The following is a 17,667-nucleotide window of genomic DNA, read 5'->3' on the forward strand; positions in this document are numbered from 1 at the left end:
TGTTGGCCAGACGCACCTGCACCTCTCCTTTCCTCCAAGTTTACCTCTCCTGCTCCCTCCCTCCCGGCCTAGATTCCCCCATCTCATATTTCCTTGGGGCTGAGCTATGGGTCTTTTGTCAAGCATGTCATAGGATAGCGGGGCCCAGACGCCCAGTCCCAGGGGCCCTCACACACACAGGACGATGCAGTGCTAGTTTTGCCTAGCTCATGGATCTGGCTCACCATGTGTGAATGCCAGCTTTTCTCCTCTCTTTCTGTTTCTCCCTCTCTTATTCACTCTTACTCTCTCTTCTCTCAAGCAACAGGCTCAAGGAAATCAGTAATTGTTTGGAGATCAGGAAGGAATTTGTCTGCTTCAGTCAGGAGAATAAAGGGGCTTGAATGGGACCTGTCCTGGGCGGTGGTTGGGGGTTGGAGGGCGTCCCACTTTTTACAAAGAATTAACCGTGTGTCAGCAGTTTCTTCCACTAAGGCCTCTACATTCAATCACCTGGACTACAAATATGGTGAAATAGACGTGTACGTTTTTGCGTGTATGGGCTAGTTATTCTCTCGTTGATCATAATAAATTACAAGAGGTGTTTCCTGCTGTGTCTTAGTTGTACCAATTGGAGAGGAGATTAAGCCACCTCCATGAAAGGAGTACACATGTTAAATGCCTCCCAGTATTTGTAATGTGTCTGATTCTAGCTTTAGCATTTCCATTACTTATGATCCTCCTAATTATAGTACTCCACAGTCTGGGGATCTATGTGCGTGTGTGTCTGTGTCTGTGTGTGTGTCTATGTGCGTGCGTGTGTGGGTGTCTGTGTGCTTGTATGTCTGTGTGCATGTCTGTCTGTGTGTGTGTGTCTATGTGTGGGTGTGTGGGTGTCTTTGTGCGTGTGTGTGTGTGGGTGTCTTTGTGCGTGTGTGTGTGTGTCTCTGTGTGTGTGTCTATGAGCGTGTGTCTGTGTGTCTGTGTGTGTCTGTGCATGTCTATATGTTTGTGTGCGTGTGTCTACGTGCGTGTGTGTGTGTGTCTGTGCGTGTGTGTGTGTCTATGTGCGTGGGTGTGGGTGTGGCTGCATGTGTTTTGTGTGTCTGTGTTCATGTGAGTGAGTTCAAGGGGTGTTAGAGTTCTGTCCTTGTGCTGAGGTATGTCTTTCTTCAGTGTTGCTTGTTTTTCCAGCTCCTCTGAGATGTTGTTGATTGCATCTCGAAGCAACTGAGATAGGATAAATCTTGCTGTCGGTTTTTGTATGAGAGCCCAGCAGAGGCTTGGATCTCGTTGAGGGTGACAGCTAATGTCTCCGATGGACAGTGTTGGTCATACATCCATCGGCAATGCTGTTCTTCTGTGCTGTTGTCTGTTCGTTTTCCCTGTGTGTTCATCTTATTGGAAACCCCCACCCACCCCAACCCCAACCTACCAAAAGGGACCATGGACTGAACTGGACCAAGCTGTTTCCTCTTTCATCTTCTTTATCGCCATCTCTCCTTTAACTGGTCCCTCTGAAGTCCAGCCTGGTCCGGCTTTTGGTTCCATTAATTGAGTTTGGTGGAAAAACAAATGGAGAAGGAGGTATGTAGGGAAGAGGAGGGGGTACTGTAAACCTGAAAGGCCACTTATTTAGGAGGCCCACCCGCTCTTCCACTCTACCACCACTATCCTAGACTCACCCTCCCAGTCAACTCTTCCTTTATCGCTCTCTTTATTTAACGACGTGGTGTCTTTGTTTTGCTGTGTCATATTTTTTGCAGGGAGTCATGGCGTTTTAAAAGGATCTGTAAATATGTCTGTGTATGGAGAGAGAGGGTCTGGCAGAGTGACAGTGTAAGTGCTTCCAGGGTGAGAGGTCAAGAGGGTTGAGAGGTAATGGGGGGGGGGGGGCTTGATTCAGGGGCTCGCACTCAGGATGACCCCCGCGGTTGGCCTTCTGAGACCCCGGTTCTGTAGCCCTGCGGGCGGAGCTGCTTCGTAAGGATCATCATCCTCACAGACACACTCTCACTCTAGTTCCAGTCAACTGCAAGGCTGAGATCCAACATGGCTCCCAGGATCAGATGGCATCAGGGTGCTGGCTGAGGAGAGCGGAGCCTTTATTTTCACTGAACAGATGCTTCCAGTTGAGTAACAGAGCAGATAGATGCAACGTGGTTTAAAGCTCTCTCGACATTGCATGTCTCAAATGTTTGCAAGTTAATTAGAGAATGGATATCAGTTGATTAGTATCATCCACTGAGGAACAGGTCAAAGTGTTTTCTGAGAAAAGTCTCTCTTTGGAGGGACATTTCAAGCGGGTATTAATTACGTGGGGAAAGGTCTTTGGGTGCATCATATGTAATCTGTCCAGGTGGTAGAGATGAGTAGTGGGTAGCTTTTACATCATGTGATCATTGGATATGCCTGATTTTAACCGTTATTTCTTAAAGCATTAATATAAATGTTTTACCGCAAGCTGTAAGGAAACATGGAGCCTTACTATGGGACAGCTGAGAGATTATGAGTGTGTACCTTACTGATGTTTCTCCCATGTGAGTGATTACAGCAAAACAGGCTTCATACTTTTGGTTGCTTTTACACCATTTTTCTCCCAAACTTTAAGACCAATCTGTGATAATGCACTGCAATGAGTCTCAGACTAAGGACAATTGATGTCGATATACAGTATCTGTCTTTCAAAACGCATCATGTTTGGCCATACACAAAGAAGGATAAAGATTGTAATATTTGATAATTACTATAGAGGGGATTATTTACCTAAATGTAATTTAATCTCTTATAACTGTTACCAAGTCTGAAATATTCCTATTACATTTTCTTTAAGGTCAGCAGAAAGTATAGAAGGATTGCATAATTCCAGGTAGTCTGAATAGAATGGCCCTGCACTAGGCCGAACATGGTTTTATTTTCACATATACAGATGCAGACAAAAATATAGACACCATTGCGCTTTTAGAGGACTCTCGATTGAAATCAGTCGCACATTGAAGGTAATTGCATTTTCTGTCATTTATCTTTGTAATTTTACAATTGAAATGTATGAATTGTTTAAAGAAAATGACACCCTGTCTACTATAATTGATGTTGGTAAGGTAATGTTGTGGTGTTGCTTCGGTGCGTCTGGTACCGAGAATTTGAATGTGCAAGACATCTTGAAATCGGCAGATTATTAAGGTGGTTTAGAGTGGGATTTTCTGACCAAAACCTTGTCTCTGTTATAGATTGTGTTTTTTTCAGGAGTACAACAAACCCAGAACCACCATAAATCACTTTGTTCTATACTGTCCAAAATTGGAATAACATTCCGAAGTTATGGTGAGTGCTGAAAACAGCCGTTGGAGGAGGGCATTCTTCAAACGTTGAAGAATTTGAAGTTAGTTCCTGAAAAGCACGCTTTGGGATTATCTTGGACAAAGGCTATGCAAACAACTAATAGCTCTCGGGTGTCTAGAATTGTGTCCATGTCATTTGTCTTTCTTCAATGTTTGTTAACAGTTTTTAATGTTCTGCAAAAAATCAAAAAAACCACTTCACGGTCTCCAGAGACTAAGTGTTTTCTTTTCCGCTGAAGAAATTGTTTAGTGCAAGGGGTGTTTGTTTATTTGTATACATGTATTTCAAAATTAGCCTTCACCGGTTGTATCAAGACATTGTATGCAGCTGTTTTTGAAATGTAACTAAATTAGCACATTTAGTAATAAATATTCCTTTTTTTTATTGAGGCGATACACTGTACATAGGTTTACTCTGCCAGGCCCCTTTTCTGAACAGCAGCTGAGGTCAGTCTATGGGTCTTTTTTTATGTGTTCACTTTCCATACATTTTTGATAAACACTCTTCCTGTCTTTACATACATGTTGTGGTTTTTTTGTGCATAAGAAGTGGATTTTACCATGTGACTTCCAAGACACTTAATTTGAACACAATCTTCAAGATATCAGAAAGTTGATTCGGCAAAGTCCAGAAAATACATCCTGAACAAGCACACAAACTGGTGAATATGAAGTTAGCATATGATACATTATTATACACCACATCCACTATTGTTATTGATGTTACAGATAGCATTACGCTAAAAAAGGACACTGCCGATCGTAGACCATGTAAAAACCTTGATTACTCTCAGCTTTACGGAAAAATTTCATAATCATTCTTTGTAAGGTGTACAATGTACATAAATGTTTCCCCCACAGTGTTGGTGTTAGATGTTTGTGTGTGTGTGTTTATTTGTTAAATATTGAATCTCTCAGAGGGAAAATACAGTGTAAAGACTTCTCAATCTTGTTTACAAGGTTTCTTTATTATCATCAGAATGTAATGGTATCTAGATAATGTCAGGTCATCATTCTTTTGGACCGGTAATAATAAGCAAGTGGGTGGTTTTGTATCTGCTTAGAAGAGAGTCAACAAATCAAAGCTGTGCTGTGACACAGACAAACACCACAGACATATAGAGGTACAGCCCATCACCATGGCAAGGTTATCCTAACAGGAAAGGTGGATATAGAGCAAGACAGAGGTCAATAAGGCTGATAAAACAGATACGTTGCATTTTATTGTCATGTAAATTAGCATACTCCAAAAATAGCGTCAGATTGATGTATCCAATATGGCAGCTCAAATGGCTGATACTGGTTGTTTATTTCTATGGTCTGTGTATATCTCTGTCTCATTGCTAAATGTTTTAAACAAACCCCCCTCTGATTTGTTCAGGGAGCTTGTAGAGGGGGAGCAGAATTAACCTTGGTTTCTTTATTTCCAAGAAGAGGAATGTTTTACAGCTCAGAAAGCGCTTTAGCAAAAAAATATATTTATAATGATAGAAATGGTGATAACAATATCCATTATGATTTATGTGAGAGAAAAAGGCAAAAGGCAGAGGGAAAATAAATTATCTGAAAAAAAATGACAAAAAACAATAATAATAATAATAATAATAAACTGTTTCAAATTAGGCTTTATAAACTTTTTTTGTTTGCTTGTTTCATTTTTCTTGTCCATTAAAAATAGTAGAAGTCCATGAGCAGAAATCCAGCATATAGGTAATAAACGGTGTGAAGGGAATTGCTCTTTCTTCACCGCCCCGTATCTCACACATTTACAATATTCACAGTTAATACAGACCTGCTTGGCACAATGCAGCAGGAGAGTGAAGAGGTGGGAAGGGACGGTATATGAGTGGGTGGAGGCGTGGTCTATCACTTGTCTAAGCAGGTACCTAATAGAGAGGAAAATGACCCCACCAATGAGTCGATGCTGCCCGGGTCCCCCCATGTCCCCCCGTACTCTTTACATTCTCTATACAGCAAGACAATCAACACAGACACGTATGTCTTTAACATTGTTCTCAAGCTTATCTGACCCCCCCCCCCCGCCCCCATTAGAAAAAGCAACAAGTTTAACTTGCCCCCGGGACTCCCGGCCCTCCCCCAGCTCAGCCCATGGCAGTGACCATGTTGGAGTGGTGGGGGTGGCCAAAAGAGGGGTGTATGGGCGTGGGAGTGGGCAGCATGTGTCCGCTGTGGCTGAAGGGGGGCAGGTGACCCATGTGGGTCATATGTCCGGCCAGGGAGGCAGCGCTGAACGGCGAGGACTTGTCGTGCATGCATTTGGACAGCTCCTCGTAACTGTCACTGCCCCGCCTGCCCTTTTTGGACTTGTTGGACATCTTGCGGTTGCGTGTTTGGATGCCTTCCTTCTTCATGGTCAGAGGCCGGTTCACCTGTAGGGAGAAGCGGTCGGAGGGGGCAGATGAGTGACCGGGGTGGCATTGAGGGTTTGTGATCAACTCAATATGTTGGAGTTTAAAATAAGTATAGGTGACAAAAAAAAAAGCAGTGTTTTTGCCGTCTTTTATGTTCCACAATTCAAACTAGAATAAATACACTTTTGGGACTAAATAAAATCACCGTCCAAACTTGGCCTACATGCCGCCCTAGGCCCTAATTCAATTAAATACACACCAAGGCTCAACCTTCAACAGTTTTGCTTCGTTTTAATAGATGCAGTTGGTCTCTCTGAACAACAGTCCCACCATTGTGACTCTCAAGGGGATGACGCCTACCGTGGAAACAATAAAGCCCAGAAAAGGAAAACACCAACTGGGCCCAGTGTGTCTGCGGGGCCAGGCTCTGTGTCCCCTCCCTCCCTCTCTCTCCCTCCCTCTCTCCCTATGCCTCCCTGTTACAATCAGTGCAACCTGTCCGTCTGGTTGACCTATCTGGCTGGATGTGGGTAGGACTGGTGCCCAGGCCGGCCGGGCAAGTGATCCACTCACGTTGTGCAGCTTGTAGTACAGACCGCAGGCGTTGCACACCGGGTCGCCATTGCCGTTGCGCCTCCACAGTGTGGTGGTGGTCGTCTGACAGTTAGCGCAACAGGTGCCGGCTCGTCTGGCCGCAGACTGAAAGGGAGACATGATATAAGTATTTGTTTGACCGCAACAGCGTAGACACAAAACAGATGAAAGCACAAGTTGGTAATGGACTGGTTGGTGTTTTGACTGAGATTCGCATATCGGTTTCCAGGAGCCAAGAGGACATGTACTGTAATATTAGATTTTTTGAATTATTTTTGGGGTCGGATGTTCATTATAGATTTCCATATATTTAGCTCATTAATTCATTTGTGATAGTTCATTGTATTTCAATGACACAGTGAGTGAAGTACGCAATAACTTATTCACAATTTTATCCCAGCCCCTTCCATGCCAGTTCGTCATTGTAGATATGAATAGACTTGCATGGTTAAACAAAGGTAAACATTTTTTTATATATTATATTAAGATAAACCAAATATATCTATATTGTTATGGTATTAATTGGTCTTTATTAACCTAGAATAAATCAAGGGTTACTGTAAATGTCATGCTGAATGATCATATGAGTAGGTAATGGGTTTTCTAGCCATACATAGGCTACAGTTTTCTCCCAGCATGAGATCTGTTTTTTCATTCTACAGATAGACTATCAAAGGTCTTCCACTCAGGATGCTAAGTATTGCCATTGAATGGAGATTAGGTAGCGAGGGGGGCAGTATAGGCCCTCCAGTATCCAGGCTGCTTGTGCGATCCCCTGCCATTACAGATGGATTCTTCACACTTAATATGAAACATTTACACGCATGCAATTTAAGTATACCCCTACAGCACAATATTGTAATCTGAACCCGGTGACAGAATAGTGCATTGCTATCACCCTACACACCTACATGGATTCATGGGACATACTTCAAAATATGAATTGACGAGGGAAGAGCAAGCAAGTTTATTTATATAGCACAATTCATACATCGAAGCAATTCAGTGTGCTTTACAAAGAGAAATATATGAAAGATAATATCTGAAAATAAATACTTGTGAAAATAAGTATATTTAGATTCAGTATGAGTCGTAAATTAGGATTTTTTTTTTTTTAAATACAACATGAGATAATTAAGAACAAACGCCTAAACCAAAGTAATTTTCTATTCGAATTTGCATGAACTTTTAAATAGTCTAAGAAATGTTTCTTGTTTATAATGGAAGATAGGCCTACTTTAAAAATGTATATTATTATGTTTGTTTTTCATATATAAATATTAAAGTATTTGTAAATGTATGTGTTTAGAGTTTATATAGTGTAATATATATGTATTAAACAATTTTGTGATTGAATATAAGCAGCTGACAGCATATGATAGTATGGATATTTAAACATTTTTCCATTTGCACAGACATAAAATGACACAAATATTTCATTATTATGTATAATTGCATAGCATAACATAATAGCATTAATTTTATGGTCAACTCAACCTGCCTGGTAGAGCACATTTTTCAAGTGTTGGTAAAATTATGAAAATAGTCATTGCATCATTGTAAAATTATGATTCATTGGTAGACAACTACATTTTCCAACCTTTCAGTTTTCAAATGTATCCACAATGTGTACTGGAAATGTGTGATTACTGAGGATCCACGTTTTGCCCCAGATCAATTTCTGGTTTATATCGTCTTTAAAAGTTAGTTAAAAATCGGACACACACAACACATTTTTTATTAAATACAATTGGTTAAGGTGATAAAATACGCCAAATTAAATTTGTTTTAAAATATTTCATATTTAATATAAATCAGTTTTAAAAATTTGCTCAACCGCCAGTGGGTGAGTCAAGGAGGTTATCATTCAATCTGTGTCAAACGTTCCTAAATAAACAAACCTCCAAGTAAAAACGTCTACCAGTCTAGGTTCGAGCCCTGACCTTGTCCTGACAGCAGGTTAAAACACTTCCCATAAGCGCTGCCTGCTTCTCTCTCCTTCGATGTTTTTACTGTGCACATAAAGGGTTCTTAAGTGTGGTGACTATTCCTTTACTGTAGTCTATGCTATGCGAACTGGCCGGCTTGACCACTGCTATAGAAAAGTAAGTGTAGTTAACGCGACACGTACGGAAACATGCGCTTGCCCCGCATCCTTATCGGTACCGACAGATTTCCGGATAGGAAATAACTGGAAGGCCCCACTCGCGAGCAATGAAAACACGCAAGCTGAAACGCACGGGCCACTGACTTATATGGAAAATAATCGAATGCATTTTTTAGACATTAGGACTGTTGGGAAAATGTATTTACATTTATTTTTTAACTTACGTTTATACTTTAGCCTACTGACAGTGGTTTTGGAATATACTTTGGACTAAAATGTTTTTAGGCGCAACGTATCAAGACCTATAGCGTTGGGGCTACAAAACAAACTCAAGCAACGATAGAAATGTTTCAGAAGAATCAAAATGTATTCACGTCGGTGATACTTCTTTATAGACAAGCCTACATTGGCTGAGACCTTGTGAAAATAAAATGTCCCAATCAGTGGAGTCTTTTTGTCGTCGGCTGAGACCTTGTGAAAATAAAATGTCCCATTGTATATGTATGCTTCTGTCATATTTTCTCGACCATTCTATAATCAACATGCCCACAAAATTATTCTCAAGGATGGTCCTTAAGAAATGTAGTCGACCTGAAATATGAGGTGTTAAATAGTCCAAACCTGTTTGTGTGTTAATTATTAATGCGTTCAAGGCTATTGCCTTTGATTAAAAGATTAGTAATCTTATTTTGAATCCTGATTCCTGAGACATTTGGGAACAAATTCCATTTCAATAGGCATATCCTAATTAGGCATACATCCAAGTTCATTTCCAGAAAATTGGCCTGGCTATCCCTGTATTTGAAGATAACTGATGAAGACAGTTTTTTTATTATTAAAAACTACATTTCTCAAATGAAAATAATGGATTTCCAAATGAATTCAATAAAGGTTTGAAAAAGAGTATTGCAAAGTTTAACCATTAGTGGTTATTATGTAAATTATAGCTCAGTGTAATCAATATTGCTATGGTTATTATGAATGCTATTTTCAATTATTATTTACATTATTATTATTATTAGTCAACATGCAGTATTACTGTGCCATATTTAACATTTTAAGAAATACAGGAACTATTCACATGTTGTATGAGAGACATTGTCATTTGTAGATGTCATCATATCTTTCCACTGACCGTGGCAAATTCTATTTTTTGCTTTCGTCTTTGATATAAATTAAAATGGCCATCACACAATATAGTTATATCTAGATCACAACGGATTTTCAGTTCTAAAGTAAATGTTCATCTTTCTACATCGCTTTGGGTCAATTTCCACCATCACAGCTTTTTTAATACATATGCCTTCTTCATTGATCAAATGCTTTCAAGTCTGGTTAGCTCTGGGCTGTAGATAGTTCTACTGTTACATGAAAATATTAGCTTTTAGCATTTAACCCCAATCAGTGGAATCGGCAGCACATTAAGTCTGCAATTTCAGTAATGACAACATTTACATAGTCCACTGAACTGCTGTCTGCCTGGGTATCAGTGTAGATCTGACCTGCCTGCTACCCTTATAGGAAAACACAACAATGATGTTGAAATTAGTTCACCATGTGAAGTACACAATGTAACATCAGCCAAGCAAGAAGCAGGCTCGATCTAGCACTTAGCCAAGAGAAACGGAGAGATAGCAGAGGGAGATAGCCATTTATGTATTGCACACGCTAGTCGCACATATTCACTAACAAAGAAAAGCAACACACGGGTCTGTGTTTCCTATTGCCAAATACGGCTGTGTGACTAGGATGAGTCTCTGAACCTCCGCAGCAGACCATCATGGTGCTTTATAGTGACAGTCAGAGATGACAGAGAGGCCTGCAATGGCCCTGGTATCAGTGACAGTATCAGAAGTTGCAGCAATAATGATAGCAGCAACAACCTAGATGGCTGCACTCCACTAGCAACCTGTGTACCGGAGCGCAGAGGGGCCAGTGTGGAACACAATTCCCGGAAACTGATTGGGAAAATATAACTTTCCTGGAATTGTGCACAAACCCCCCTCCCCACACACAGCCCTATTTTACCCCTCGCGTCCCTGCGCTCAACACTTCTACCTGTTTGTGTTTCTGTATGTGTGGTTTGGAGTTTGTGCGGAACCCACCAGTCTGCGTTTGGGCTTGATGAGGGGTCGGTTCTGGCCGTTCATCTTGTGGTAAAGCCCGCAGGCGTTGCACAGGTAGTGGCCCGTCCCGTCCCGCCGCCACAGGGGGGTGGAGGTGGCTCCGCAGTTGACACATTCGCGCCCCTCTGAGCAGCATGCAGGTGGAGAGAAGACACAGGGACATTTATAAAATTAACCCGTCGACTGGAATGTATCATACAAATGCACTGTTGCCGTTGCAGTGAGGATGTAACATTTTATGTAACCTGTTGCACTGGGATGTAACATTTTGAATCGTTTAAGGTTTGTTGTTCCGGAAAGCTGGCTGGCCATGAGGGCATATTTGTGCACTGAAGCATGGAAATTGTTTTGAGGATCAATGTTTTGTTTCTACCCACAGCTCCGTAGTTCTGATCTTAAATTCCCATTATTATGAGTAGGCTGAGTGTTTTTGATTTAAAGTTTGTGAGAGACTGTTTTGAACCCTCTGCACACTCTTGGAACAACATGAAAACGCTGCCAGGCTTTTCTGTTTGATCTAGTTACGTTTCGTTCAGCTTTGGGTCTGTTGGGAGCAAGTAATGTTTCAGAAAGGTGTCAGGGTTTTCTTCCTTTTGCTGTGATTGATTTAAAAGATGAAATATCGGGTGCTTATGTGTAGTAAGTGTTTTCTATTGACAGCATCAATGGGGAAATTAGTGTTAAGTGTCTCACTCAAGGGTAGATTGACAGGTTGTCCTGTCAACTGTGGTGTTTGAATTTTCAACCTTTTGTTTACCACGGTTCTAACTGATAGTCTACCTACAATCCTCCCATCATTTACAGTAGAATAAATATAAATCTATAGTGGTTGTGTGTGTGTGTGTGTGTGTGTGTGTGTGTGTGTGTGTGTGTGTGCGGGTGTGTGGGTGGGGGGGCGGGTGTGTGCGTGTGTTTGTGTGGGTGTTTGTGGTAGTGTCCATGCATGTGTATATGTATGTGGTGTCAACATCAACCTGTTACTATCTCACCCTCATAACCTCATCATCGTGGGCTCCAACTAACTTTGAATCAGAATTCTTAGAAAGGTGACGTTTGCTGTTAACAGTTAAAACCACCATGCAAGACAGTCATTTTTCAAATGTGTGCTGGTTATAACGTTTGTCGTAACACACAGATTGTTAGTCTAGATTATATGACTTAATACTAGTGTAATAGGGGCATTTGCCTCTATCGGCTCCAGATAATGCTGAGTATAGACAGCCAGAGAAGGAGACCGGGAGAAAAGGGGGAGACCAAGAGAATGAGAGAAAGTGTGAGGAAGGAGGCCAAGATTCGGGTAAATCCAACAAGAAGTGGCTCTAGGTGTGATTAGGGACTCCACCAGAATAGTGTGATGATATAGCACTAGATGGTCGACTATGAACATCCCCACAGAGACAGGTTCCTAGTATCAAGACAGTATTATCAGAGAGACTAACACATACATTTAGTGAGGAGGATCATCTGTCTAGCTGGGTCTTCCTAACGAAATGATGCCTGTCTGAAAATGACCATAATAGCACAAGCACTGTTTTTTTTTTAAGAACACTCTTTGGGATTATGTTGAGACATCTAATCCCTCATTATGAAATATGTTGAATACATTTTTTGTTGATTCTTTCTTTTTCCAACAAATGAATACTCGTGCTCAGTAAAAAGGGACTGCTTGAAGGCAATCAGCTCTGTCTACAGTTGCCAAATGTCAGACTCGACAATGCTGTATTATGTAACAAAGAAACGGCTCATTGTAAATACTGAGATTGTTTGGCTATACGCGCGAGCAGATCTTCCTTTCACACCTCCGGGGCTGTATCCAGTTCGCCGTTTTCAAGGCCAAGCTAGTACGAGCGTAATTGAGTCGCGGTTGACGAAAGAGGATAATAAACGCGTCATCTGAGGTCTTGGTGTGTGCGCAAGACGAGGCCATATGCTAAGCAATACCTGTCCGTTTCACCGAAATAAGTACATTATTAGCCTAGGACCTATACTCGCAGGATAATTTTGTTTGTCTTCACAGTATACAAAAAGTTAAGTTTCTTATCGTCATTAAGCATATAACCTATCATCGTTATAAGAATATATGTTTATATCACGGATTTATACTGAAACCACTACGCAGGATTGATATACCCAATTGGCCAAAGCGGTAATAGTAAAACGTTGCAGCAAAAATTTGGGAGAACATAACTTACACAATATTACAACCTCACACCAACTATTGTACATATGTACACATAACCCCCACCCTAAAAACTAATATAACCCCTTTTTTGGTAAACGTTTTATATGCCTATAAATAATAGGTATATTCTGTTTTTGTCCATGTGAAAATAAAAATGGATTTTGAGATACCATTCTTGGTTCGTGCAAACCAATTCACATACAGGATTACTACTATGTGGATATGTGACACTGCTTTGGGTGCATGCTTGTCTAGGGGCCTATAGTTTCCGGTTCTTTAAGGCGGATTATGTTTACTTTTGGCGTCAAAAGAAACCAAAGTGTGTGCGTGTGTGTGTGTGTGTGTTTGTCTGTGTGATATAAAATATCTCCGAAACGTGTATGTGAGTGTGAAAAGATCTGTGAAACGAAACATTCACTCAGGTCACCTCAGCCCATTTATCCCCTGAATACCACTCCCACTTCCAGGTCGAGGCTAATTGTGTTTATGATATTATTAGCCCATTTTGTCCAGTTTTCTAAGGATGTTTATGTATGCTTTGAAAGTGTTTTAAACATGCCATGTATACCATTATTATTATAAAACGAATATTACATTTACGGCTAATATATTTAAGACTATTGTTAGTTCTGAAGATTTAAATTTTTTATTTTATTTAGTTCCATGTTTCGAGTAGCAGTAATTCGATAAACTATCCTATAATATTTACTTCACATGGGAAATATTTCTTATTGTTCTTGTTTCAACATAACTTCTTTGTTTTTATAACAACTAGTCTGTTACACTATACGTGGCCAAAAACATACTTTCGGCGTGTTCTATCAGTCTTCTACTACTATTGCTACTACTACTACTAGGCTACTACAACTAATCATTATCATCATTATCGTCGTTATCATTATGTGGCTAATCAACGTTTGAAATCCCACATTTTCAAGAAGAGACTCACCTGAGCACGACCGGGTTTTGCTTTTACATTTCGGAGTAAAGCTGGAAGACGATCCTCCGAGCAGGCTGCCAGGGTGGAAAAGACTGCTCCCGTAGTCATGCGCTGCCGGGAGAGAATAAGTGGGGTAGGTCGGTATTGGGTGGTGCGTGGATGGGGTCTGGGTGCTCATTGAGGCTAGGCTGCTCCGGAGAGGACTGGAACCCTCCATCTTCATGCTGTCAGAAAGGGACATTTGGTACTTGATAGACTCCTTCTCATCCATTCTCGGGGTAGAGGACAAGGGAGAGGTGGCTCCGGGGTCCGGGGAAACATCTTTCGGCGGTGTAGGTGGGAAACTGTACAGATGTGGACTCGAATGGGACGCCGACGTTAAGGAGGATGCTGAGGCCGTGTTAGCGTTGCTGCTGCAGGGGTATACTGCGGAAAGACCGCCTGGTGCCGCGGAACCTGAGGGATGCAGCCCGGTCTTACTGAAGTGGCTGACCGCCCATGCGTTGTGATGGTGGGCGGCTGAGAGGGCTGCTTTACCGGGCTCTAGCCATGAAATCCCTGGGCTATGGATGAGATGTGGCCGGCAGACCTGACTACCAGCGAGCCGTGCTGAAAGAGTGAAAATGAATGTTTATAGTTAGAATTCATAGGCTCACAAAAGGCTAATTATTTCATTCTCCACTCTGATTATTGTCATTATGTGATGTCATAGTTGGGTCACCAGTCATTCACCTGTTGACGCAACATGACAATAATCCATCGTTATTTGAAATTGTTTGATTCGTGAGTGGTTTAAAATATATCGTTCGCAGAACATATAAAGACATATGTTTTTTTCCTTCTTGTTATTTTATATTTCAGAAATATGAAACAAAGTCAAGTATGTAATATGATGAAGTAACGGGATAAAAGCACATTTTATTTCGCGTGACAGTGAACCGTTTTTTGGAAAAAAGCCTTGAAATTATTGGCAGCTTTTTTTATCACAACGGTCAGACAGCCAATTAGTGTTATTACCACACCACAGCCCTCATTTTGTGGAATAAGGTTATTCGATTTGCAAGGGGCTCAAAATACACTGTTTGCAGTTATAGCCTATTCAGACAAAAACAAATAAATTATAACCCCATATTTTTTTTCTTATCTTGGGTCAACATTTTATATTATATTGGATATAAATATTAAGGGGTTCTGGCAAGTTATTTGGAACGTGCAGAACCTATTTTGCAAACAAATATATATTCGCATAATTTGTTGATTCGAGAAAATTAGTCTTCCAGGCGCTCTGACAATTTCAACTAACTTAGTAAATTAATGCAGAAATTACAGTGGGCTATATTATCTGGAAAGTTGCATTATTTAGGTAAACGTGAGATCTTACCGTGAGCTTGGCTGTAGGACACTCTCGCCCGCGCATGAGCTGAGTTATGGTAGTACGGGTTTCCCTGCGAATCCAGATGGTTAAAGAAAACATCCACTTCGTCCGGGGGCAGAAGTTGTGCGGTTGGCTCCATGTAGTTGTGTGAAAGGCCGGGGTGGTGAGCGTCCGGGTGTTGGCCGTTCAGCACGGCGTGGTGGTGCATCCACCGAGGCGGATCAGCCGCTACATCCATGTCTGTGTGGGTCTCTCCGTGTTGGGCAAACAGGGTGAAAAGCGAAGCGGACCCTCTAGGGAGAGAACAGCTTGTCCCTGAACCGTTCTCTCGCTCTCTGCTTTGGTTTTTGCAAAACACGTCTCTCTCCACTGATACAAATGTCCTATTATGGAAAACAACTCAGAAGTGTTGAGACTTCACGCTAGTCAGTTTCCTATATTTCGGTATTTACTCTTAGTCAAATTGAGCTCTTCTTATCTCTCTGCTTCTTCAACAGGTATCGAGTAGTGCCTGGGTCAGGACACCTGTAATACAACCAAAAATAGAATGTTATTTATTCGAACGCATAGGCTACATTGTATAGCGTTATGATTATGCTATTCTGTCTAGTCCTAGAAAATAACTCAGAGTGGCTGGCCCCTTTAGGTGCTTTTTGTAAGCGATGCGTTTAAAGATGGAACACAAGAAGCATTCGAGTCAATCACCCCACCTACTCCCATTCAAAGGAACCTGAAATCACCAAATCATCCTCACAGATCCGTAGGCTACTTTTTGACCCATGCCTTTACCACATGAACTAATCGTCAGTTGCCCACTCAGAACGGTTATAATTCTTACAGATCCGAGTATATTTTTTACATACAAGTTACATGCCCCTTACATACATGGGGAAAATATTTTATATAAATAATACCTTTTCAGTATAAGCGAGGTTGGTTATTCCGTTTTCAAGCCACTTTGGGGCAATTCTTCTTCAGTTAGAAAGGTATTTTCCTTTGCAGTATTAATTCAACGTATCCAAAATATCTTTGGTCTATTTTCTTTGGTTTTAGTGCAGGGTTATCGGTTGGGTAAACTCCGGTGGAGACGGACAGGCCTAGCGACGTGCAGCTGTACTAACTGTCAGCCCTGGCGCCAGTGAATTCCATGTCATGCGCGCAAGGGCGGCGTCTTGGCTTTAGCGTTGACTCTGCGGCAGCCAATTGGATTCTGAATAACAATGCTGACTACTCCCTCCTCGGAATCTCCATGCCACTCACCCTCTCCCAAGCAACAACGAACAGACAACGATGACCCTTGTAGTGAATACTAGTCTCATCCCAGGACGTCGCAATCAGCAGGATCATCTTACTAGAGACGCAGCAAAAGGTCAACGCGTAATGGGTTCAACCATGGGAGAAATATATTTTCTCACATGGTGAGATTTATATATATATATATATATTCTCTTATTTTTTAAGTTGTAGGATACTTACATTTATAATATCATTGGTACTCCTAATTTATATAGGCTAATATGGAAAAACCTGGATTTAATTTGTTGTTCATCCTAACTACGCAAACGCAAACTTCTCTGTCAGTGACTGACCGCTGGTGTCTTCGTTGCCCGTCCGTCTTACACCACATTGCGTCTTATTACCAGTCATCACGTCATTTTTATTAACATGTTCTTTAGTTTAGTTTAGTAAACAAGTTGAACACACGCTGCATTACTTCATAAGTAACCATTAAACCATGAAACGAAACCAGGTTTGTGTAGTATGTGGTCACAGTAATACAGGCCAGTAGACCGAGTAGCCCATTCACAAGCGCAGTGAGTGTGAGTGGAGTGTCCTCATTATCCCACGCATAAAGCATTGTATATTTTTGTCGCACTTATTGCACTGCAATCTAACATGAAACGAGAGAAGAGTGCATTTTTGACTAGGTATTGTGAGTATATAGGAGAGCTTGCGTGCTCATCAAAATACGACAGATTGTTAACATAATCAGTCCCTCGTCGCATTGCGTTCTACAGGAACATTTGATAATTGTGAATAATTCAGTGACGGACCCTGCTTGCCCGGACTACAATATCCAGCCGTTTTTCTGAGCGTTTGCGCGAGCAGTCTATAGCAAGGCGAGAGAGTGAATATGAATGACAGGGACTAATGTGAGCAGAGAGCTCGCTCGAGGCCCTGTCCGGCCAACTAGCCGCCAATCTGACGCCGCTCCCTGACGTCACCGCATTTTACAGGATAAAAAAATAATAATCAGGAGATGAACTTTTAATAACACTTAAAGGAATATAAGGAGATGGGGGAGCACGAGATCTGCTTACGTCCCAAAGGATGAACTCGAAGAACACAACTTCAAAGACACTCTACTGGGAGGGCTGCAATAGATATGTCGACGGTATAGTGGCATTAATAATGAATAACGTACAGTCTTTTGACCTTTGCTGTGGTTTAGAGATATGTCTACATGCATCCATTGGCGACAGAAGACAGCTAGATTTGGTCACCCTAGCCTGACCAGGGATTTGATTTGACCCCAGAGAACACTTTGGGTCTAATTTGAAACGCAATCAATAAAGGGAACTGCAGTCTGCTGGGCTATGGTGTGGACACAGTAGCTGGAAAATATCTGTTTATGGCATTCTTGTGAACAT

General features: G+C 41.3%; 1 protein-coding gene across 2 annotated transcripts; it reads right to left on the minus strand.

Annotated features, from left to right (window-relative positions):
- Positions 1-4,267: 4,267 nt before the first annotated feature.
- gata2b (GATA binding protein 2b) lies at positions 4,268-16,166 on the minus strand. Of its 2 annotated transcripts, none has more exons than XM_010881597.3 (6): positions 15,931-16,166; positions 15,023-15,541; positions 13,651-14,250; positions 10,499-10,644; positions 6,266-6,391; positions 4,268-5,710 (listed from the first exon to the last, which is right to left on the minus strand). In XM_010881597.3, exons 2-6 carry the CDS (start codon positions 15,252-15,254, stop codon positions 5,423-5,425), a joined length of 1,392 nt encoding a protein of 463 aa, XP_010879899.2. In that variant the 5' UTR covers positions 15,255-15,541; positions 15,931-16,166; the 3' UTR covers positions 4,268-5,422. The 2 variants fall into 2 exon arrangements, with proteins under 2 accessions (XP_010879899.2, XP_010879897.2); XM_010881595.3 differs by having other exon boundaries at positions 10,499-10,656.
- Positions 16,167-17,667: the final 1,501 nt, after the last annotated feature.

Source organism: Esox lucius, chromosome 17, assembly GCF_011004845.1.
Source record: "Esox lucius isolate fEsoLuc1 chromosome 17, fEsoLuc1.pri, whole genome shotgun sequence".
In the NCBI taxonomy this organism is placed as follows: domain Eukaryota; kingdom Metazoa; phylum Chordata; class Actinopteri; order Esociformes; family Esocidae; genus Esox; species Esox lucius.